The sequence below is a fragment of the Fundulus heteroclitus genome, chromosome 12 (assembly GCF_011125445.2).
Source record: "Fundulus heteroclitus isolate FHET01 chromosome 12, MU-UCD_Fhet_4.1, whole genome shotgun sequence".
Lineage (NCBI taxonomy): Eukaryota > Metazoa > Chordata > Actinopteri > Cyprinodontiformes > Fundulidae > Fundulus > Fundulus heteroclitus.
This window is the reverse complement of record NC_046372.1, coordinates 22,827,876-22,852,037: the sequence shown is the minus strand read 5'-3', so window position 1 is coordinate 22,852,037 and position 24,162 is coordinate 22,827,876. Positions and strand designations below refer to the sequence as shown.

The 24,162-nt window shown below is 41.1% G+C and overlaps 1 protein-coding gene across 1 annotated transcript; it reads left to right on the top strand.

Annotated features, from left to right (window-relative positions):
* Positions 1-1,343: 1,343 nt before the first annotated feature.
* LOC105921800 lies at positions 1,344-24,001 on the top strand. Its single transcript, XM_012857665.3, has 15 exons — positions 1,344-1,691; positions 3,219-3,323; positions 5,301-5,409; positions 5,490-5,623; positions 8,092-8,222; positions 8,492-8,651; positions 9,649-9,728; positions 9,803-10,004; positions 12,474-12,662; positions 13,968-14,066; positions 14,153-14,290; positions 15,325-15,450; positions 15,693-15,777; positions 21,102-21,183; positions 22,530-24,001. The coding sequence occupies exons 1-15, from the start codon at positions 1,463-1,465 to the stop codon at positions 23,055-23,057; spliced, it is 2,397 nt and encodes a 798-aa protein (XP_012713119.2). The 5' UTR covers positions 1,344-1,462; the 3' UTR covers positions 23,058-24,001.
* Positions 24,002-24,162: the final 161 nt, after the last annotated feature.

Genomic DNA, 24,162 nt, shown 5'->3' with positions numbered 1-24,162 from the left:
TTATTTTTTTTCAAATTTTGGGGTTTTAGTCTGAGTTTGTTTATGGCCTTTATCTCAATTAAAAGATAAATATTCAAAATAGTGAAATTTTCCAAGGAAAACCTTCTTACAGTTGAGTGAATCATGAAATATTGTAGCAACGCCTCCACCCTTCCTCTTTGAAACATTCAGCCATGATTCAGTTAGAAAAACGTAACATCAATGTTCTGTTCTGTGATGAAGTGGTGAAGTCCTTCTGCTGATGAGGACCTTATATTTAGCAGAGCCAGCCTTAGTGACTTGGTGGTGGTGAGCAACCGAGCAAAGGTTTAAAGAGGGTTAAACGTGCACATATCCAAGAAAAACTGCAAAACCAACACAGAATATAGTGACATGCATAGAAAAGCTAATTTAAAGTTCAGGCGTGAAGCAGTAGACCATTACTTATCAGAAAGGGAGAAATACTGTGCAAGTATTAACTGATAATATTGAGGTGAAACAGGCAATATTCAAGGTAGAATAGAGCAACAACAGAACAACGGGAGAACAAATATTCATGATTGTGTGAACAAACACTCCTGGAGAAACTAACATGTGGCAAATGGACCTCAGCATCTCAGAGGCAGCGTAAATGATTCAAATCAGAACCTGTGCAACGTTTAGCGTCTTTATGTCTGTGGGGAGCAGCTGGGAGGAAGGACCTGTGGAGACGCTCCTCAGAGCATCTGGGATCCAGCCGTCTGTCGCTGAAAGACCTCTGCAGCTCTGCAGCAGCTCCATGCGTGGAGGAGAGACGTTGTCCCTCAGTCATGTGATTTATCTCCAGGCCTTCTGTCTCCCATCGTCTCACTGGGTCCAGAGGCCGTCCCCGGACAGAACCGGTCCACTTCCACTCAGCTACACATCAGCTGCTGCTCCTACAGACCACAGGAGATGGCTGATGCCTAAACAGACCTTCAATAGCGCCCCCTGCTGGCCAGAAGACCTCAGTCTCCTCAGCAGACAGCGTCTGCTCACCAGGTTTACCAAACATTCAACTGTTCAGGTGCTAAGAAATGATATTTATGTCTTTGTGTCAAACTGCTTTCATACTTTAGAGGGAGGAAAGAGAGAGAGAGAGAGAGAGAGAGAGAGAGAGAAGAAATCAGCATTTTGTCATAATCTCTTAAAGCTTAATGTTTATAAATTGTAATTATTAAATAAATAACTCTTAAGAAGAGAACAATTTGCTTTTTCTAAAGTCAGCCAGCAATGCATCCAGCAAACGACCAAGAAGAAACCCTGAAAATATTTTTATCTCCATTTTGTTTTGGCTGTAAAATCTTTGCTGACCTGAAACCGGACCAGAACCAGAACCAGAATCAGAACCAGAACCAGAACCAGAACCAGCAGCAGCTCAGAGGTTCCTCTCCTCAGCTCGGGTTGGACGCGGCCCTCCTGCTTGCGTCATGCTGTGAGGAAGTGCTGAGGCCGTCACCTCCAGATGTTAGTCACTTCCTGCGCAGCTTCAGCCCCGCAGGGTTCAGGTGAGGTCTTCCTCCTCCAGCTGCTGCCGGCAGGAGCTCCAGCAGCAGACAGATGTTCTCAGCTCGCCTCAAACAGCCGCTCTGTGCCATGGGGCCCGGTTCTTCCTGCTGAAATGGACCTTTGGTTCCTGAGGCTCAGCCTGGTCCTCTGGAGCCTGACGGCCCGCCTGGCTGTGCTCCCCCTCGGTGAGTTTCTCTCAGCTTCATCCACCTCAGCTCTTTCTATAACCTCTTATGGATTCATCTGAATGGAGGAAAATCCCCAAAACAGGGGAAAAAAGCTTTCAGTTCAGCTTTTGGTTTTTGTAATTATTGCTTCTGAGAAATCTCTTTAATCTTCTCCACATTTGATCGATCGGACAGTCTTGTGTTTTTGTGTGGTTTTGTTCAAAGTTCAGGGAAACATGTGTCCATCTGTCCCAGAGGTCGTCAGCCTGTGAAAGCTCCAGCGGCTCTTTGGACCTTTCACGGTTATCTGATGAGTTAGAGACGTTTAGACGTAACTAATGCAGGTTTTAGCAGTTCCCCAGTTTTTCATGCATTTAATTTGGACCAGAAATATTGTTTTTAGATAATTTTTTCTCAGCATGTTGGAAACTTTGGGCTTTATTATTATTATTATTATTATTATTATTATTATTATTATTATTATTATTATTATTTATTTATTTATTTATTTATTTATTATTTATGTATTTATTTATTTTCCTTAAATATTTTTAACTCTTTCTGTTTTCAAGCCTGTAAAAAACGCAACATTTGACACGGTGTGAGATGGTTTATTTTTTTATTTTAGTCATTTCTGTTTTTGTGTTAAGTCTTTTATTGTTTTTTGTTAAACTTGGTTTGGTCATTTTTTGAACTGTAATATTTTTATAATAATATTTGATTGGATTTTTACTGGACTTTACGTTTGTTTTTTTAACGTGCCATGTCTGGCAGTGTGGTATTCAAAATTATTGTCTTAATGCCAAAAAGAGTCCAACAGATTTTACTTCAACAAGTGGAGCCTTACTGCTTGGTGCTCCTCTTGATTTATATATGCAGGTAGCTTTATTATAGTTCATGCAGGGAATAAGAATTGTTGTCTTAATGCCAAAAACAGATTTTACTTTCACCTGTGGAGCCTCACTGCTTTCACCATAGTGCTCCGCTTGATTTATATATGCAAGAAGCTTTATTAGATTGTATGCTGAGATTATTTCATGTTCAATGAACACAGAAACAAAAAAGTAGAAGAGAAAAAAAAGAAACACATGAGACAAAATATTAAAAGGTACAAAGGGTGAAAAAAAATAGAGGAGAGGAAAGGGAGAGGGCAATATAACATCCTCAGAGTCTGCTTCTACACCTGCATAGAGAGATATAGAAAGAACAGCAGAACCAGGCGATAAAGCATTACAGGTACAAACAACCAACGCCTTGATACCATCACTGAAGAATATACAGGATTATTTAATACATCTTGTAATAAACAATATAAAGTCCAGATCTCTGTGGTGGGACCTTCAGAGAGCCGTGCAGAATATCTCTAAACCACATTGAACTGATGCAACCAAAATTCCCCAACTACGATGAAGGAAGCTGATAAAGTCAGACAGAAAACCACTGCAGAGAGTTAGTGAAAGTGGATCTGCGATTGGTTTGGGTTGCGTCCATTTTTCTCAAAGTAGACCGGGCTAACAGAGCTGTTTGTGTTTTTACGTCTGGCAGAAATCTCAGTGAGACACTTTGAGCTGGAACCATGCAAGGGAAACGATCGCGTCTGTGTCACCAACCCGAGGGACTGCGAACATCTACCGCATTCATCTTCACAGGGTGAGAAAAGTCCTCAAGTTCATGAAAACGTGATGAAATGAGAATAAAAAGCCTTAAAACCACGATGAAATCCAAGTTTAACAGACTTTGTTTGAAGATGGACAAACATATCTCACATGCATCGTAGAAACAGGATGTTCTTTATATGGAACAGCTTCGTTACCCTGAGCTGGTATGATATACCTGTAGAGACGCAGATACTACAGGAACATTTAAAGAAAATAAGCCACGTTTCAGAAAGTAAAGCTCATATATAGTCATCACACAGTGAAATATTTCAAATATCTATTTTCATTTTGATGATTATGGCTCAGGTCATGAAAATCCAAATCTCATTGTTCCAGAAAAATAAAATATTACATAACACCAATTTTAGAAGAGCATTTTTAATGTCTAAATTAAATTAAATTAAATTTTATTTATATAGCGCCACTTCACAACATGTCACATCAACACTGCAAAAACAGAGCTAGAATAAGTAAAATGCTCTTAAAATTTGTGTATTTGTCCTTGATTTGAGCAGGTAAATAAGATGATTTGCCAATGGAATTAGATTTTTGCACTTAAAATAGGAACAATTCATCTCAATCATCTTATTTCAAGTGCAGGATGTCTAATTATCTTTTTTTTAGGGGTCAAAATACTCATTCCATTGGCAGATAGTCTTATTTACCTGCTCAAATTAAGGATAAATGCACTAACTTTAAGAACATTTTACTTATTTTTAGATCCGTTTTGCAGTGAAGGTTCTTTCTAAAGTCAGACTCCATCAGATCCTCCAGGTCGGTCAGAAAGTTTCCTCTCTAAGGAAACCCAGCAGGTTGCATCAAGTCTCTCCAAGCAGCATTCACTCCTCCTGAAAGAGCGTAGAGCCACAGTGGACAGTCGTCTGCATTGTTGATGGCTTTGCAGCAATCCCTCATACTGAGCATGCATGAAGCGACAGTGGAGAGGAAAACTCCCCTTTAACAGGGAGGAGAACCTCCAGCAGAACCAGAACCAGGCTCAGTGTGAACGCTCATCTGCCTCCACCCACTGGGGCTTAGAGAAGACAGAGCAGAGACACAGAAAGCACAGAAGCTCACATTGACCCAGGAGTACTTTCTATGTTAGATGGTAATAGTGGATGATCTGCCTCCCCTGATGATGTCACAGCTAACAGAACGCCAGACCAGGTGTACCTGCTATGAAGAAAAAAATTACAGAGAACAAAAAGTTAAAAGATTAAATAACAAACAATGTAGATTGGAGAGCAGTAGGAGAATTCAGCAGAGTGAGAGAAATAGGCCCTGATGTCCTCCAGCAGCCTAAGCCTATAGCAGCATAACTATAGAGGTAGCTCAGGGTAACATGAGCCACTCTGACTAGAAGCTTTAAGTTTTAAGATTAGTCTTAAAAGTAGACAGGGTGTCTGCCTCACGGACCAAAACTGGGAGCTGGTTCCACAGGAGAGGAGCCTGATAGCTAAAGGATCTGCCTCCCATTCTACTTTTAGAGACTCTAGGAACCAACATGTTATGTAACGTCTATATTATGGCCTACACAACGATGGGGGAGATTGCTGACTGGACAGATGTCCAGAAGACCGTGCAGGACCTTAAGCATCTACCAGAGAACACCAAGATTGGCAAATTCTCCACCGCCGTTCTGAGCTTTTCACAGATGGAAGCAGGTTCTCACTGAGCACATGAGACACACGTGACAGAGGCTGGAGACGCTGTGGAGAACCTTCTGCTGATAAATTTAATTTTCACTGATATTTTTTGTGTGATTTTGTTGTCAGCACATTCAACTATGTAAAGAACAAAGTATTTAAGCACTCTGATGTAGGATGTGTTATTTTAGTGCTCCCTTTATTTTTCTGAGCAGTGTATTTTCTGAACTTAGACCTGGCGGATGATGGAAAGTTTGCTCCTATATTTGGATCTGATGCTTCTCAACAACCATAAGATATTTATATCCTTCTCCTTCCAGCAGAGAGGCTGAACATGTCCTGCTACTACCAGGAGAGCTCAGACGGAGTCAGGTCTGTGAGCTGCAGCTGGAGTCAGGACTCTGAGTCTGAGGCCTCTCTGGTCTTCACCAGGTGAGCTCAGCTCCGCTCTGAACCGTTAGCATCCTCAGCAGCGTCGCTTAACGCCTTTCTGTCCTCCTCCTCCTCCTCAGCCAGTCTAAAATCTACTCCTGCCGGGGCATCTTCAACCCAGCAGCCAACCTCAGTGTGAGGGCCAGGATTAGGAGCTTCCTGCCTGGGGCGGACGTCTGGTCTCAGCCTCATTGGATGGTTCTGTTTGATGCAGGTTACAGAACTCCTCCTCTGATTTTTAAATACATCTTTTCAGGATATGTTTCTAAGCTAGTGAGCCCCCGTGGGACAGACAAGTCTGTTAAACATGTTTAACCATAGACAACGAGTCAAGTTTCCACATTATAACCAGCTCTGGTGCTCATGTTGTTGTTGTGATAGCGGTAACAGCTCGATGCTGTTATCGAGGATGCATGTTGTTTTATTTTCTGCTCACAGCGTCAGAAGTGCTTTTTTTACGCATAGTTATTTGTTTTGTTCCTGTTTTATGCATTTGGCCGTGTGCACCTTGCAGATATCTTATCTGTAAATCTTACTGTGTTAAGATGTTAGCTTTTTCTATAGTTCTTGGTGCTTTTCTTGTCCTTCCTTTTTTTTCCTCTGTGCCGCTGCATGTTGTGATGTTATCATTTTGTTTGCATGTGGCATCGACTCGTGTGCTCAGTATCTCCTCCTCCGCACTTCACTGCAAAAACAGAACTAAAAGTAAGTAAAATGTTCTTAAAGTTAGTGTATATGTCCTTGATTTGAGCAGGTAAATAAGATGATTTGCCAATGGAATAAGATTTTTGCACTTAAAATAGGAACAATTCATCTCAATCATCTTATTTCAAGTGCAGGATGTCTAATTATCACGGTCAAAATACTCATTCCATTGGCAGACAATCTTATTTACCTGCTCAAATCAAGGACAAATACACTAACTTTAAGAACATTTTACTTATTTTTAGATCGTTTTTTGCAGTGTTGTCGTTGTGTTTGCTTTGTGTGCACATGGAAATATCTTGGGTGCATTTTATTTGTTTTGTCCCCATTCTGGGCCGAATCTTCAAAGGGTTTGCCTGCGTTAAAACTATAGTAAGTTATGGATAAATGCAGGAAGGATCCTATTCTCTGCCTCCCTCCAAGCAGTTATTTTGTATGAAGTTATTTTGGGATTTCCCTGGTGCCTATCTCCAGCGGTCAGTGGGTGAGCGACGGGCTAAACTCTGGATCTATTTATGTTATTATTTCAGTCAACAGGGCTGGAGAAGCTCTGCTCAGCTGTCGCATTTGTCACGACCGTCTCTGATACACAAACCGGCAGAATAATGACGAACAGGGATAAATCTGAGTTATCAGCTGTAATATTTTCTTATTAACCTGTTTACAGAACTTCTGCTGACAAAACATTTTTTCTTTTTTTTAATATAAATTAATATTGTCTTTAATAAAAACTAACATTTACATAGCAGAAGTTCTCCATTAATTAAAAACGGTATGTGTCCTGAGTGTCGCACACCGGAGAGATTATGCTTCTGACTGGCTTTCATTACTGAGAACTTCATCTTTCTTTTTCAGCAGCTCCCAAACTGCCAGCACCAGATGCATCATTTAAATGGAATAAAGTGGTTTTCCTCCATTGTTGTGTGTCTCCGTCTGGCAGTGTGGCAATAAGAATTGTCTTAATGCCAAAAACAGATTTTCCTTTCACAAGTGGAGCCTTACTGCTTTCACCATAGTGCTCCGCTTGCTTTATATATGGAAGAAGCTTTATTAAATTTTATTCTGGGAATATTTCATGTTTGACGAACACAGAAACAGGAAGGTAGAAGAGGAGAAAAAGGAAAGAAATAGATGAGACAAAATGCTAAAAGGGAGAAAAGGTGAAAGAGGAGAGGAAAGGGAGAGAGTGATATAACATCCTCTGAGTCTGCTTCTACACCTGCAAAGAGAGATAAAAAAAGAAAAGCAGAACCAGCCGATAAAGTATTAAAGATACAAACAACCAACGCCTTGATACCATCACTGAAGAATATACAGGATTATTAAATATGAAATGCTAAGTGGTAAGAGTAGGCTGCAGGGAAGTGGTTTTTGCACATCTTATCCACTGCAGACGCAATCTTTGAAAATCCCCCGCAACACACCCACTAACTTTACCCGCAATTTCATTTCTGCCCCGGCAATTTAGCTCTCCTTCTCTGGAATCTTTAAAGATCAGATCCTTTATGTATGTTGCATTCATCCCTTCCTCTTCGGCATGTCGATAACCTCTCTTCACGTGTTACTATGTCTGTGTACGCATTACTGTATGACGCACGCGTTTATCGTCTGTGTACGCGATATCTTGAGTGCTTCTTCTTCTCATATTTATGCTGTTTGCACATTGTACTTCTTTGCATGCATGTGTTTTTTTTTTGTGCATGTCACAGTGTTGTGTGCTAAAGAGTAACTATCTTGTTTGCACATGTGCATATTTTACACATTTACTGGTGCAGACGTTACACTCGTATTATATCATATATTATATCATATATCAGAGTACTGTTTGATTGTGCATGCGTTGATTTATTTCATAAATGTTATAATCCTGACACGTTACCATCACACAGCACCTGTATGATTAAACAGAGCGGTAGACGGTATGAGAAGCTGATTGGCTGCAGGGAAACTGATGACCTGCTTCTTTCGTCTCCGCAGTCAAACCCTTCCCGCCTGTTTTAACGCTCACTGATTCCTCCGCGGACTCACTTGTCGTGTCGTGGAAGAGCAGCGTGAACGGCAGCTGCAGACTTCGTTACAGACTCAACGACACTCGCACATGGATCGAGGTCAGCGTCATTCAAACAGGCTTGATTCGTCAGAGCCATCGTCTCCTCCTTCGTTGGATTCACTGCTAAAAGCTAAAAGCTCACAGGAAATTAACCTGCCATCCTCTCAGGAGCTTGAAAACGCAGACATGTGGGCAAACATTTAGGGACCTCTTCTTATTAGAGAAAGCTTTATTGGTTTAAAATGATTTAATTGATGCATTTAGGGCCAAGACATTTTTCTATGGCCTATGCCTGCTAAAGTGACCTTTTCCTTGTTTTATTTCTAGGTTTCACATCTCATTCCCGCACCTAAAGGTCAGAATCTGAGCTACACGATCACAAACCTCCTGCCTTTTACGGCGTACAAAGCTGCTGTGGCCTGCAGGACGGGGTCCAATATCTGGAGCGACTGGAGCTCAGACACAACTGTCCAAACTCTGGATAGAGGTGAGCTGGTGGAAATTCTCAGTCATCCAGATCATCATCAATCCGACAAAAAGGTTAAAAAATAAAACATCTGGACTTCTGTTCTGAAGCTGAAGACGTTTTGCTTCCCATCCAGGAAGCTTTCTCAGTTCTAAATGTCTGGAGTAGTGTAGCGTTCCGAGCCTTATAGACCTGCTGGCTTCGTTAGAGCTTAGATTCACCTGTAGATTGTGAAAGTTGATACCTGAGCCCACCTCCTCTATTTAAAGTTATTTTTTCTCACTTTACATGGGAGGAATCCCGGACAAGCCCCCAAGTAATCAACAACCTGGTTGATTTTTGAGCCTTTTGGCCTCGATAAGAGAACTTCATGACAGCCAAGCCCTGAAATTCCCAATGATAAATTATACTGGACAGGTTGGCTGTCATGAATTTGTTCTGAAACAATCAAAGATTTATCTGAAAACTGCAAGAACGTAGATGTAAGACAAGGCAAGTTTATTAGTATAGCACATTTCAGTACAAGGACAACGCAAAGTGCTTTACATGATAAAAACATAGGACAATAACAGAATAAAAGCAAGTAAAAAAACAGTTGGAATAAAATTTAGGAAAATTTAAACAAAATAAAACAGGAAAATCAAAACTAAAAGCAAATGTTAATGATTTTAAAAACAGTTGGACTACAAACTTTAACTAATGATGTTTTAGTAGAACAGTCAAATGTAATCCTAAACAAATGTGTTTTTAATATTGATTTAAAAGAACTCAAACTTTCAGCACTTTCACAGTTTTCTGGGAATTTGTTCCAGATAAGTGGAGCATAACAACTAAACGATGCTTCTCCGTGTCTGGTTCTGGTTCTGGTTCTGCAGAGTAGGCTAGAGCCAGAAGACCTGAGTGGGTTGATACTGTGGGACAATAGAGCATTATCCTATTCTATTCCACTTCATGTAAAAATGATTTATGCTTGTTGAAGTAATTTGTTGACATTTTATTTTACCTTTTTTTTGCCCAGTTCCTTCCAGTCCTGCAGAGACGTGTTTCAGAGTGGAGAAAACAGACAATGACGGCTCGCTCCTCCTTCACCTGTGGATGGTAAAATATATGAAACTAGTTCCTCCTGTCAAAGAACCGACTCAGTTCAACAAGTCTGTTTCTGTTTATTTCAGGCCTCTGATCCTGGGGAGTCGGCGGGTCGGGTCCTCGGATACCAGGTTTGGGTTCATCCACAGGAACACGTTCAGAACATCACAGAGACGACTGCGATCCTAGTGGTGAAGGAGGGGAACTACACCGTCACGGTTCGGGCCTTCAACACAGCCGGTTTTGGACCTGCAGCACGTCTTCAAATCGACACACGAACCCTGATCCGTGCGTGTTTCACTGTATGGTGCCTGAATCCTTTTTTTATGGTTCTGAGATTCATATGGTTCATCATATGGTTCATCCTCCAACAGGAGACCATAAAGCTAAACATTACACAATCGGGTAAGATAGCTGTCAATATAAACGCCAGCGTAGGTATATAAATCTGTAAATACATCTAAGATTTGCATGTGTTCCTGGTTTTCAACCCATACATATACACGTGACATCACGTTTCATCTATGAGGATACAATTTACAAAGTTACAATTTTGCAAAAATACAAGTACAAATCACAGATTTACGAGCACAAAACTACAACCCATGATGAAGCTATTACAGACCCTACCTGTTGGTGGCAGTAATGACAGGTGACAACAGATTTTTATCTCTGAGAATGCAAGTGCTGTTTTCTTTTTTTTTTTTTCTCTTGTAAAACAGCTTCTTCAGGGGTTGTAGATTTGTAGTTGTAAATTTGGGATCCGTATTTGTAAATTTGGGATTCGTAGTCGTAAATTTGGGATCCGTACTCGTAAATGTGGGATTCGTAGTCGTAAATTTGGGATTCGTACTCGTAAATGTGGGATTTGTAGTCGTAAAATTTGGGATTCGTAGTCGTAAATTTGGGATTTGTACTCATAAATGTGGGATTCATACTCGTAAATGTGGGATTCAGCGTTGTAAATTTGGTATTGGTACTCATAAATGTGGGATCCGTACTCGTAAATTTGGGATTCGTAGTCATAAATTTGGGATTCTTATTCGTAAATGTGGGATTCGTAGTCGTAAATGTGGGATTTGTAGTCATAAATTTGGGATTCGTACTCGTAAATGTGGGATTCGTAGTCATAAATTTGGGATTCGTAGTCATAAATTTGGGATTCTTATTCGTAAATGTGGGATTCGTAGTCGTAAATGTGGGATTTGTAGTCATAAATTTGGGATTCGTACTCGTAAATGTGGGATTCGTACTCGTAAATTTGGGATTCGTACTCGTAAATGTGGGATTCGTAGTCGTAAATTTGGGATTCGTAGTCATAAATTTGGGATCCATACTCATAAATTTGGGATTCTTATTCGTAAATGTGGGATTCAGCGTTGTAAATTTGGTATTCGTACTCATAAATGTGGGATCCATACTCGTAAATTTGGGATTCGTACTCGTAAATGTGGGATTCGTAGTCATAAATTTGGGATCCGTACTCGTAAATTTGGGATTCGTAGTCGTAAATTTGGGATCCGTACTCGTAAATTTAGGATTCGTACTCGTAAATGTGGGATTCGTACTCGTAAATTTGGGATCCGTACTCATAAATTTGGGATTCGTACTCGTAAATGTTGGATTCGTACTTGTAAATGTGGAATTCGTACTCGTAAATGTGGGATCCGTACTCCTAAATGTGGTATTCGTACTCGTAAATTTGAACTTGTACTGCTGCAAAGTTGTAACTCTGTAACTTTTATTCGTAACTTCTAAACTTGTATTCTCACAGATGAAACAAGTGATATCATATGTCATGAGTTGACAACCAGGAACAAATTCTAATCTTAAAAGTATTCACGTATATTGACTTAGATTTACAAATTCAAGTACCTACGCTTACATTTATATTGACAGTTATCTTACCCCATTGACTTACCAGAGAACCTGCTGACTTCATCATAAACTCTACTGTTAAAAACCAAACTGGGACCAAGCTGCACAGAACCGCTGCTCCTATGTATAGAGAGGAGTCAGCCTAGGTTAGTTTATCGGGTCAGGATGCCTCTTGGACGTCCTGGTTTTCCAGGGAACATCCCAGAACAGACCCAGACCTCAATGGAGGGAATCTCTGACCGAAGAACATCCTGGGATCCCCAGAAAGTTCTGCAGAGCATTGCTGGAAAACACATTTCAGGAAATATTTCCAGAACCTGTCACCTTTTAGCTTAAAAGATCGGTTCCTGGTAGGAAGGGTAGGTCAGTAGGATTCAGTTCAGAGTAAAAAAAAACACCAGAAACATTTATTTTCTCATTCTGGAACAGAAAATGTAACGTTGGAACTGCCACTGTCAGATTTTCATCTCCTGTTGCTTCGGTTTTGCAACATCCTGAGTGAGTTGGAGTTTCTTATCAGGGAGGAAGTAAGAGTTCATAAGGTGAGCGGAGGCGGGACTCCTTCCTGTCACATGACCTCCACAAATACCTACCTGGTCCTTATCACCTGGGCAGGGCCCCGCCTCCTCTGAACAAATCAACTGTTGATTGATGCTGAAGAAAGGATTTTAAAATATCTGATAGAAAAAAGTCAGATATTCCAGTAAAAAGATTCCAGTTTGTTTTCATAACTTTTCAAAGGTTAATAATCAGATTTGCCCGTAGACATTTTGCTTCTTCATTTTATTTCATATTTATCACATTTTACCTATACATCTTCTTCTTACTTTGTTTATATTTCTCACTGGGAACCTTTTTTTCTGTTCATACTCCCTGCAGCTCTGCCCTCGGTGAGAAACTTGTGGATTTCCAGCGATTATTCTGAAAACAACAGGCTCCACGTCCAATGGACCGCTCCGTCCTCCGTCCTGCCTGGCAGCCATGTTGCTGTTCGGTGGCGCTCTGAGAGGAATCCGTCCACCAGCCGATGGCTTAGAGTCCACGGTTTCACCTCTGCTACCCTCACAGGTCACTTAAAATTTGGTTAATTTATAATTATACAAAGATTAAAATAGAACCATGCAACTCAAATGGAGATAGTCAGCAAAGACTCAAATAATGTTAAGACAATGAGGGTGGAGAAGGTTTCTCCCAATAAACCTTTTAATTTGGTCCTTTTTTGCCTATTTTTCAGCAAAATCTGTTTGTTTTAGCCAAAATTAGCTAAATATTTCCCCCAGAGATCAGCCGTCAATCAAAGTTTAGCAGATAATCTGACGTTTTCATATGTTTTACATCTTTTACACAATTTATGCTTGCCAGAAATTCTACAATGACATGTTGAGCTTAGTATGACAGTGTTGGTTTTATTACATTTTATTGTCATGATTTATTAAATATTGTTGTGGAATTCAGACTGTGTTTTAAAATTAAGGCAAGGAATTCCTTTATTGTTCCAAAATGGGGAAATTTGGGCGTGTCAGTGGAAAAGAGCTGATAGTAGTGAAAAAAACTAGCTAATCTGAGGCTAGTTCTAAAGCAGCAGAGGATGAACTTTCAGGCTTTGAAAATCTATTTTAAAATCCTGTGAACAGGCCTTTAGTCCAGGGGTGTCCAAAGTGTGGCCCGAGGGCCATTTGTGGCCCCTCTGCTTATTTTGTGTGGCCCTCCAACTGAATTTCAAGAAAAATTTGGCCTATTTTATTAAATGCACCAAAGTCTGCATTTGAGTAAAAGTCGCACTATTTACTATGAAATTAAAGTGAATGTAAATAGTGTTCTTATTAAAAGACAAATGTTTTGTGTTGTATCGAACATTCAATTAAACTTTGTATTGTAAGATTTTAACTTTTCTATTATAGATTTGCTCTGATTAAAAATAAAAAGTTTCCATTCACAAAAAGCCACCAGCGCTGGTCAGCTAAATACAGTTCAATATACTTTCATAAATTGATCATATTTTGTTGGCTGTAACCATATTTTTGGTTATGTTATTTATTTTTATTAATTTTTGGCCCTCAAATGCTTTGGATTTAACAATTTTGGCCCATTAGCCGAAAAGTTACAGCTGCTCTAGCCTGTCTGTCCTATGAGTGGGAATCACAAAGCAAACCGCCGACTCCACCATTTTCCCACAGAGCCTCTATTTTTTACTTTTACCGCTGAGGCAAACAAACAAAAACAAATTGCAAACCAACAGAAGGAGGTTTATGATCAGCAGCTGCTTTGGTTCCTACAAGTTCATTTGGAATATTTAACCAACGCCTCCTTGTGTGGATCAGGTTTAAAGCCTCATCTCCAGCTGCAGACCTTCTAACCGTCTCGTGTTTCCAGGTGTGGACCATGACGAGTCGTACCTGGTCAGCGTGTTCATCGTCTCCAGCCAGCAGTGCGGCCCGCCTCAGACTCTGGCAGCCAGCCTGCAGCACGGCGGTAAAACAGGCGGAAAACAGTCGCTTGTTTTCCAGGAAAGTGGATGACGGGGGATCAGTGTGGCTCATTCTGCGCTGTCCTTTCAGCTCTGATGGAGCCCACCGGGCTGAAGGTCGTCAGCGTCACTAAAACCACGGTGACCGTCACGTGGGCGTGGCACAGGACGTCTGGATCCAGAGTGGAGAGATACAGAGTGATGCTGCGGAGCAACGCTGACAAACAAAGTCAGTTTTACTTGAAACAAAGCACTTTTTTTTATCCCAGACGTTCTAATCTAGGTTAAATAATGAGGCCCTCAGCATGATTTGGGTTCCTTTAAAGCACCACAGGACAGAGAACCATGCAGCACTCCCACCTCAGGGCTAATTATAGTCATCAATTAGCCCAACAGTGATGCTTTTGGCTGGAATACCCAGAAAAAATCCACACATTCACGGGGAAAACATATGACCTCCTTGCAAAAAGAACCCAGACCAGGATTCAAACCCAGGACCATTTTTTCCTGCAAGGAAAGCAGAGCTACCAGCTGTCCAGCATGAATACATGAATCTAAAACAAATGCATTATGTGTAGCTGTAGCTGCATGTTTGCGTCATGTGATAAACATTTAGTGTAAAATGAAGACGTGTTCTGAGCCGTTATCGATGAATTAGCTCCAGCTGATAGAGTTGAATATTTATCATTCTGCTTCATGGACTCTCTCTCTTAGCATCAAGGCCAGCGTGGGACCCTGTGCAGTTGCAAAGATCACTTATAGCTCAGACCGGCCCTGCTTTCTTTCAGACATCCGGTCACATTTCAAGCCGATGTTGAACAGCAGTTGGTCTCGTCTTTAAAAGCGAAGAAGCATCTTCGTACAGGCGGGAGAATGGGCGCCATGCAGGAGCACCGTGGGTAGAACAGGTGCACCATGGGTAAAGCAGGTGCACCATGGGTAGAGCAGGTGCACCGTGATTAAAGCAGGTGCACCGTGGGTAAAGCAGGTGCACCCTATGCTGAGACTGCAGTCCTCAACACACCTGTCCCCGGGTCGATTCCTCGGCCATTTTTACTACATGCCTTCCTTTTCTCTCTCTACCCTTCTTCCTGTCCTGTACGAATGAATAAAGGCCGCTAGCGGCACACAACCTTTGCAGAAACAAAAGAAAGGCAGGAGAACGCCTGAACCAAAGCTAAATATTACGTCCGTCTCTGTAACTTGTGAACAGTCGTTGGTCTTCAAACAGCTTTTAAAAGCAATGATTTTGGTGTTTTTCAGCTCTGTCGTTGTGGCCGGACCAACAGCAGCACACCTTCTCCAACCTGACCCCCAGCACCGACTACGCTCTGCTCCTGTTGGCCGATCATGTTCCCACAACCATCGTCCCTGTGGCCACTTATTTTGGTGAGAAACCCACATTTTTAACCCATGGAGCTGCAGCATCAGAGCAACTTCTCTGAGCCCCAAAGCTCCAGAGCAGGATACGGTACCGGGTTGGTCCAATGCCAGCGTCTCCCTGAGTCTTAGGTCTTTGTGGTGAACGTTATCTCTACTGTGTGATAAAGTCAGACGTTTTTCCACAGAACAGAACTCAGGTTTACTCTAGTTCCGCGGTTTCATGTTTGGGTTTTTTTCCTCTTCCTCAGACGAAGTTCCTGCGGTGGCGACGGCGACTCCTCTGCTGGTGCTGCTCGTCATGATGATGATCGTCTCCGTCCTCTCCAGAACCCTGTGAGTCATAGACATAATATAAGAGTAGACGCGTCATTGGGCGGGTTCTGCCTATGCTGCGATGCGTCAGAGCGTCCGCCATCTTAAATGTGGCAAATCTGCAGTTACTCAGTCACTTAAACAGTATCAGAGGGACTTTAATCTCTGAATATACTTTGTATTCGTAGTATTTTTGTTTTTGTAATATAAGTTTATTTTCGTATCCCTTTAGCTTCATTCTCCTGAATTTATTCTCCTAAAGAATAAAAATATTTAAAATAATCTAACCTGGCCCTATTACTCCAGGAGTGAAATAATTCTGCAAACTGTGATTATTCTGGAAATGTTCCCTCTTAATTGTCATAATATGACGTTTTTCTCATAACATTATCACTTTTGTGTTTGTTTGGGTTTTTTTTTGCTTTATTGACCTAGGACTTTTTTTCTCATATTATTCCTTTTACCTCTTTAATACTCCCCCAAAAAGTCTGTTCCTAAAGGTTCACATGTGACACGGTTTTATGAAATAATGAAGACCACAATGTTTAGATTGAACAAATTGATCCTTATATTCATAACACATACACACACAAATCTATCTATCTATCTATCTATCTATCTATCTATCTATCTATCTATCTATCTATCTATATCTATATATCTATATCTATATCTATATATATATATATATATATATATATATATATATATATATATATATATATATATATATATATATATAGCCCGTGCAGCTTTAGTGTGTCCAGTTTTGCAACAAGGTGCAGCCTTAGTTTATAGAAGGCAGATACAAGTGGTGAAATCAGCCAGAATACATTTCAATGCAGCACAGGAATGAGGCATCTTCTCTGATCCACGTTCACAATAACAGAACTCAACTTTTTTCTGCCACATACAATATGGCGGTGACGTTGACGTGCGAACCTGCGCCCTATGACCACTGAGCTATATTATGCACTGGAGTGCTAATCACCGTCTGTTTGAACGAGTCGCTTTGAAGCCACCAGCCGCCATATTGGTACTCCCTATTTCCCCCCAGTAACTAGGGAATATGTGCGCTACAGCATCGAATAACGAGGATTTTCTCATGTTCAGGGGGGCTTAAAACTTTTAAAATGTCAAATGCCATATACTTTTATGTTATGTTCTAAAAATATCAAGTACTGAGAAAGTCATGTGCTGAAATATTTTGCATTTTATTCATTTAAATATATATGTTTAACATTTATAAATATATAAATAACAATATACAAAAACATATTTACATATGTGTATACATATATATACATATATACATATACACATACTTATATATACATATATATATATTTAATATGAATAACATGTAAAATATTTCAGCACCTAATTTCCTAGTAGTTGATAGTGTTAGTACATCCACTGACTGTAGAATTACCTGTGAAACGTTTTCACACAGCCAGAAAACTGCTAGTTGTTGCAACCAAATCCTGTGGGATTCTGGGAAAGTAGGGAGTAGCAAGATGGCGGCCAGTGACTTCAGTTTTTCGGCAAAATTAGCACTCCAGTGTATTATATAGCTCAGTGCCTATGACGCGTCTACGTATATATGTCTGTGCTGTGAGTCACCAGAGAGAGGAACCAGAACCCTGGTTCTGCTCAGCTCCAGGTTCTTGGTGTGGCGCCCCCCTGTGGTGCCACCAGAGAATGGCTGGATTAAACTCTGTATGTTTTTATGTGTATGTGCACCCGTGCATCACTTCCACCCCTGTCATTTAGACAATATTAACAGTAACTAGAAAAATTTCTGAAGAAATTTAGCAAGGCGCCTGCCACTTGGTGCGTACTGTACCGTCAGAAATAACAACAGGAAGCCACACTGCGAATTTCAGCTTCCTACGGTCTTCACAGCCCCCGAAACGGCCGTTGAAAGGTGCCATGTTAAGTCAATGGACCTCCTAGGAGCCTCTTGCTAGCAGCGTTGTCATGGAGACTCACTGACAGCTGCAGCCCTCTCTCTGTCTGTAAAGGCAGAAGAACTCTGGCTAAGCAGCAGTTGGTAGGACCTTACTAAAGCTATTTCCGGTTAGCAACATGCTAACGGTTAGCCGCTAGCATGGCTGTGTTCAGTATCACCGGGTGATGTTACTCTGTTAGTTTGGTTGAAATCCTGTACTGAGAAGTGCCTAAAAAGGGAGAAAATGCTAAAATTCACCAAATCTGTCAAGCAGAAGTTTGTACAGGCTTCCTAGAGCTACTTCCGGTTAGCAACATGCTAACCGTTAGCCGCTAACATGGTTGTGTTTGGTATCACTGGGTGAGTGTACTCTGTTAGTTTGGTCCAAATCCTGTACTGGGATGAGCCTTAAATAGGGAGAAAAAACGTCGTTTATAACGTTGCCATGGTAACTGAAAATGGCGGATGGTATAAAAAAATACTTCATGGGATCAGCACATATGTTTTATTATACACACTGTGGGGATTATAATACAAAACTCTTAGTCGGCCACACCGGGTTTCGATCCCACGACCTCTTGCATGCAAAGCCTGCACTTTCCATCTGAGCTATACTGTAGCGCCATATATGGGCATGCAGTATTGGGATCATAAGGGGTTTGGTCCCCCATTGAAACGCATTGGTTGTTTGACACCTCATAGCTTGGAGATGCTTTATGCCACGTAGCCCAAATTTCTTGTGGAGCTTTCTCTCTAAAGTAAGAACAGACTCTGTGAAGCAGAAGATGGTGAGACCTTTCTAGAGCTACTTCCGGTTAGCAACATGCTAACAGTTAGCCGCTAACATGGTTGTGTTCAGTATCACCGGGTGATTGTACTCTGTCAGTTTGGTCCAAATCCTGTACTGGGAAGTGCCTCAAATAGGGGTGCCAATACTTAATGTCACCAAACGTGACCAAAGTTCATTGGTCACATTGGCCTCCTTTAGCAACTCAGCCTCACCACATCTGGGCCCAGAACTCAACATTTGACCAAAATGGTGTGTAGTGCCATTTCCCACATGTGGGTGGTGCTGTATTGGCTAAGTGGGTCGTGTCTAGGCATCATGCCAGGTCCTGTTGGAAGCAAAGACCCTATAGGAAAGCATGTAAAATCAAAAATGGGACAGTAAACTGACACATGGCTGAAAGTCACATGAAAATTTTAAAATGTTAAGAGGAAGTGACTGTGCGAATTTCAGATTTCTACATTAATCACAGCCGCTGCAGCTGGCGTCGAAAGTTGCCATTCTATCTCAATGGAACGTCTCCCACTGGCCCTCAGAGTTCCGTCGTCATGGAAACTCACTGACACAGCTGCAGCGGGCCAGTCTAAAAAAGTGCAGACACTTGGTGTCCAAGTCTGCCTATTGGATTATAATGGAGAACTTTGCCTCGAACAACGCACGATTTCTCCGGAACCGTAAATGGTAGAGACGTAATTTTTTCTGTGTTTATTTCGTAAAGGATAGGGGAAGAAGACTTGCTATCGGTTTTTGCTGGAAAAAGTTTAATAAAGGCGTAAAAAATTATGATCTAAAGGACATTTTTATGAAATTTCAGAAATCCTCTGAAAATGATCCCGAACAAATCGCTCTGGCTAAAAAAGTATAAGAGATATCAAAATAATTCTTTCACTGTGAGTATCAGCAGGCTTTTGATGACCATGTAGCTCATTTTCATATTTTTACAAAAATCGGTGTAGGCACAGCGACGATGTAAAAAAGTGGATGATGTGGGAAAATGCAGCTCCAAAGCGATTTCAGGATTTTGCACATTCGCTACTCCCGAACAAATTGTTCCTGTGGAAAAACCGTAGCAGTTATCCACAAAATTCATTTTTCTTGAGTGCCAGAAGGGTTGGGACATTCATGTGTGAAAGTCTCATGTCTGTACATAAAACGGTTTAGGAGTAGCGACGATGCGAAAACATGTGATGTTTTGGATTTTTAGACGTCATTTTTCAAAACCGCTCCATAGGAAATGAATGGGGGAGGTTTCGGGTTTGTGTCGGTCTGAGGTGATTTGCGAAAAATCTATAAATGCCACACCAATGAGGGTTACATTTCCCGAATCCTGACAAAAATACCTACGTTTTGATGTATAATTTGTCTACATAGAGTGAAAATTGAGCGAGTAAGGTCAAGTTGTTCGGAGTTTTGAAATCTTTAAAAAAGCTAGAGTGGCCCACTCTAGCGGTTGGAGAATTCCGTCATTGACTTTCATTGTAAACGATGATTTCACTGATTTCAGACATGAGCTTTGAGGAGTATTTGTGAGGAGACGATAACAGATATCCACATCCCGTTTTCACTTCTGAGTAGTTCACAGAAATATCTACAAACTGGAAGTTAAATGGTGTTCGTAGGTGGAAGCATGACGATACAGTACAGCGTTGAAAATTGTCATTTGGAGGCTTTTTTGAGGCTTTCTTTCGACCCGACTCCATTCATTCCTATGGGTTTTTTGGGGGTGGTTTTTCGCTAATTTTGTTGCCATGGTAACTCGAAATCCCAATAAATGTAGTAGCACACATCTCGTAATCGAGCCGCAGGTTTTGATAGCTATATTGTGGGGGTCCACGCTACGGTTCGGGCCGTATTAATCGTGACGGAAGAAGAAGTAAAGAATAATAAATAGTCCGTTTAGAGGTGAATAGTAATAGGTGCCTCCATGCATTTGCATGGGAGGCAGTGCTGTGCTTCGCACAGCACTGCCTCCTCATTGCAAATGCTATGGCAGGCGCCTAATTATAATATTTACACCTGCATTGTTTGCGTTCTGCTCATTGCATTATTGTCCCAATCTTTCTACTCGTTTATCGTGTTACCGCATGTGTTTTCTATACGGCAGACTGTTTAATTACTGCATTATTTTACAAGTAAGCACGTTGAGTCACACTCCATAGATATGTCCACACACCAGGGACATAAAGCTGATTCTGGTTCTGATTCTGAAACATGCAGCACAACGGACCTTGATCACTGGAGTTAGAAAAAAAAAAAACGGTTTAGGTTATTTCTCACTTTTCTGAGAAAGGATGTTCAGATATGAAGCTGATAAGATATCTCAGCCTTCCTCAGGATTTCCTGTGACATCAGCGTTTGATGGCTGAGAAAGCTTGTTTTTCTAATTATCATGTTTTTATGGTACAAAGTTTAATAAAAAGGGTTCCTGTGAATGTTTAGTTTGCAAAGTGGCCCTTAATAGAAACAATAAACTAGTTTTTTTCCAGCTCTGAAATCAAAATATATATTTGCATAATTTAGTAGTGGTTTAGAAATGTTGTATGAAATTGGAAAAAAAAAGCTCCAAAAGCAGCTTAATCTGTTTCTGCGCCTGACGTCTCTGTGCAGATACAAGTCGTACTTCTTCCCTCCCATCGCCGACCCACGCAGAAGCACCGCAGGGCAGTGGCTGCAGAACCCAAACATGAAGGTAATTTCATTTTCTGTTTGGGATTGTCCATCTTTAACATATTTTAAATAATCACAAATAAAATATACAACGTAAACACTTTTTGATAAAAACTAAAACAGAAGATTCAAAAACATATTCTGAGAGCCCCAGAAATCATTCTGCATGCACAGAATAGTGGCTTTGATGCAAAAAATTAGCAAAAACACTAAAATAAAAGAACAACAGGGTCCAACGTGTGTAATTATGTAAAATAGTAAAAAAAAAAGCCAAAATGATGCATGAATAAAAACAAAATACCACAGAGGGAAATGCGTCTGCACAGGAGGACCAAAGAGGCTCAGAATCACCACAGAGATCAACAGAAACACGCAGAAATGATGACAATGTCCAGAAATAGTTAAAACCCACCAGCAAACATAGACGGAGGTGTTAAAGCTGCCAGAAATAGGACCGACCCAACACGACCCGACCCGACTCTACCAGAACCGACACGACCCAATCAGACCCGACCCGCTGCAGGAGCTTCACTCCTCCAGCACCAGATCACTGACAGACACAATGATGAGAAACAAGAAACACCAGAATATGTGGGAGACTCCGGCTCAAAGGGCAGCGTAATCATCTTTCAATCTGAAGGTTGTGGGTTCAATTCCAGCTTTTGTTTGGCACATGTCAATGAGCCCCTGGGCAAGGCACTTACAGCCAGGCTGCTCATGAATCATCTGTGCAGGATGAATGTGGCTACAGTGTTTATTCAATCGGCTCATTGAAACGAGCATGAAAAGCTGAACAGGATGAACATCAGTGGAGAAGTAATTAAATCATTTAGACGCGTCGTGAATTATTAATTGTGACATTTTTTTTTTTTTTTTATAAAATAGAAATATTTGACACGGTCCTCCAAACTCTGCTGATCTCTCTCTCTCTGGGGACGGGGGACCTCCTGTTTTCAAATGTTCTTTTTTTGTTTCTACATTCTATCCCTACTTGCTTTTATTCCTATATTTTAATCATGTAAAGCACTTTGCATTGTCTCTGTACTGAATTGTGCTATATAAATAAATTTGCCTTGCCTTGCCTTGCCTTGGTCAGAGCAGCCCCCCGCCCGCCCGCTGACAGGACGGGTTAAATACAGAGGACACGTTTCATTAGACTGTTAAAAGCTGCTGTGACAAATAAAGATGAATATTATTTTCAGGTTTATAAAATATATAAAATGACTACGAATGATACATTACAAAAAAAAAAATAATTCAAATTGGTTAGAGGAATGATGTTGGGCCGCCCTGCTGCGGTGGAAGGTGACCAGCGGTTTCCAGGTGGAGGTTTTGTCTCAGGTGTGTGATTCTGGCTCCTTTTCCCAGAAACGTGCAGAGAGGAGCTTCCTGGACATCGCAGAGTTCCAGGTGAACGACGTTCTGGGAGGGAAGCATCTCCTCCTGGTCGGCCCAAACCATCAGCTTTCATCAGAAGATCCGCTCGACCACAGATCTCCACAGTCCATCTGTGACCTCTTTGTCCACCTGGCAGCTGGCAAAGCGGACCCCCCCGGTGACCCTGACCTCGGAGCAGCCACGGGCCAGCAGCTGATCTCCCTCCAGTCGGTCTTAACCTCCGAGGACATCGAAGGAACCGACGTTCCTCTGCTGCTGCGACACCAGGAGACCAGCTGCTCCCCTCAGACGGAGGAGGACACGCGTCCCACATCAGATCCTCAGTCTGCTGCGACGTTTCAGCTTTCAGAACTCATGGCCGACTTCCTGAGAGAAGCTGAAGCAGCGACCGGACCCTACCTGACCTATGAGGTCGAATATTTAACCAACGGCTGCTTCAGAGCAGAACCTACAGCTGGAGACGAGACCAACATCAGTCCTGTGTCCACCTCGGCCTGAAATACTGCCCCCTAGTGGCGGTGAAATCCACAACAAACCAAAGCTACATCCTGACCGCATGCAATGTAAGACATTAAAGGGGACATTTCATGCTTTTTATTCTCTTCCTTTTTATATTGAAAACATTCAGTTGTGTTCTATATAAAGTGGAAATGCAATGCTTTGGTCTGAATTCCTCGTTGCTGTCCCCCCACAGCCCCTCTTTTACCCCCGTACTGAGACGCGTCTGTCAGCAACTTGTTTTGGTGCCGTCTCTTTAAATCTGAAGGTCAAAATCACCAAAAAAAATAATCACCAAAAGGAATTATGTGGGTTAGCACACCAAACATTTTCATTGGTCCACCTGTAGCTTTAGCATCCTTCAGCTTGAACTACAAAATCACAGTGAAAAATATAAAAATGGGGAATTTAGGGAATGGGTTAGCCAGAGGTCCATGACCTTGTTTTATTATGTATACTGTGATGTAACTGTTAAGAAAAACTGACTAGAAAACAGAGAAAAGTGAACAAACTGAAAAATCTGACCCACCTACTTTTCTGCACTTTTATAGGGACTCCAAGTACACAACAAAAATGTATTTAAAGGCTATTTGGATGATATGTGCCCTTAAAACCAAATGTAACAAAAAAAAAAAAGATCCTGCCAACAAGCTGGAAGAGGAAATGTTCTTATTTAAAATCTTTTCAGTTGTTTACAGAGCAAACTTCTGTAATATCGGTTTAAATTTGAAGAAGAAAATTGTTCTAGGACGTGAAATATTATGAAAACAAAATTCAGAAAAGAAAATGTTTAACTGTATTAGAGAAAATGTTAAAACTGAGGAATGCCAATGACTTTTAAGAGTTGCTTCCGTCAAATTTAAACTTAGGACAACCAGACAGCTTCTGAAACATTTTTGTAAAGATGTTATTTGCCAGTTTTGTTTTATTAAACTTTTTATAGCCTTTAGCTGTTGTTCTCTGTCTCTAAAAACGTCGCTAGCAGCTTTCTTCCTCTGTGATTGCTCTTAGTGTTGAAGCTTCATCATTTGATTCAAGAGTTTCTCTTAATTTATAAAAGATGCAGCTGAGTGACAATAAAGTCTGTCTGTGTCTAACTGGAAAA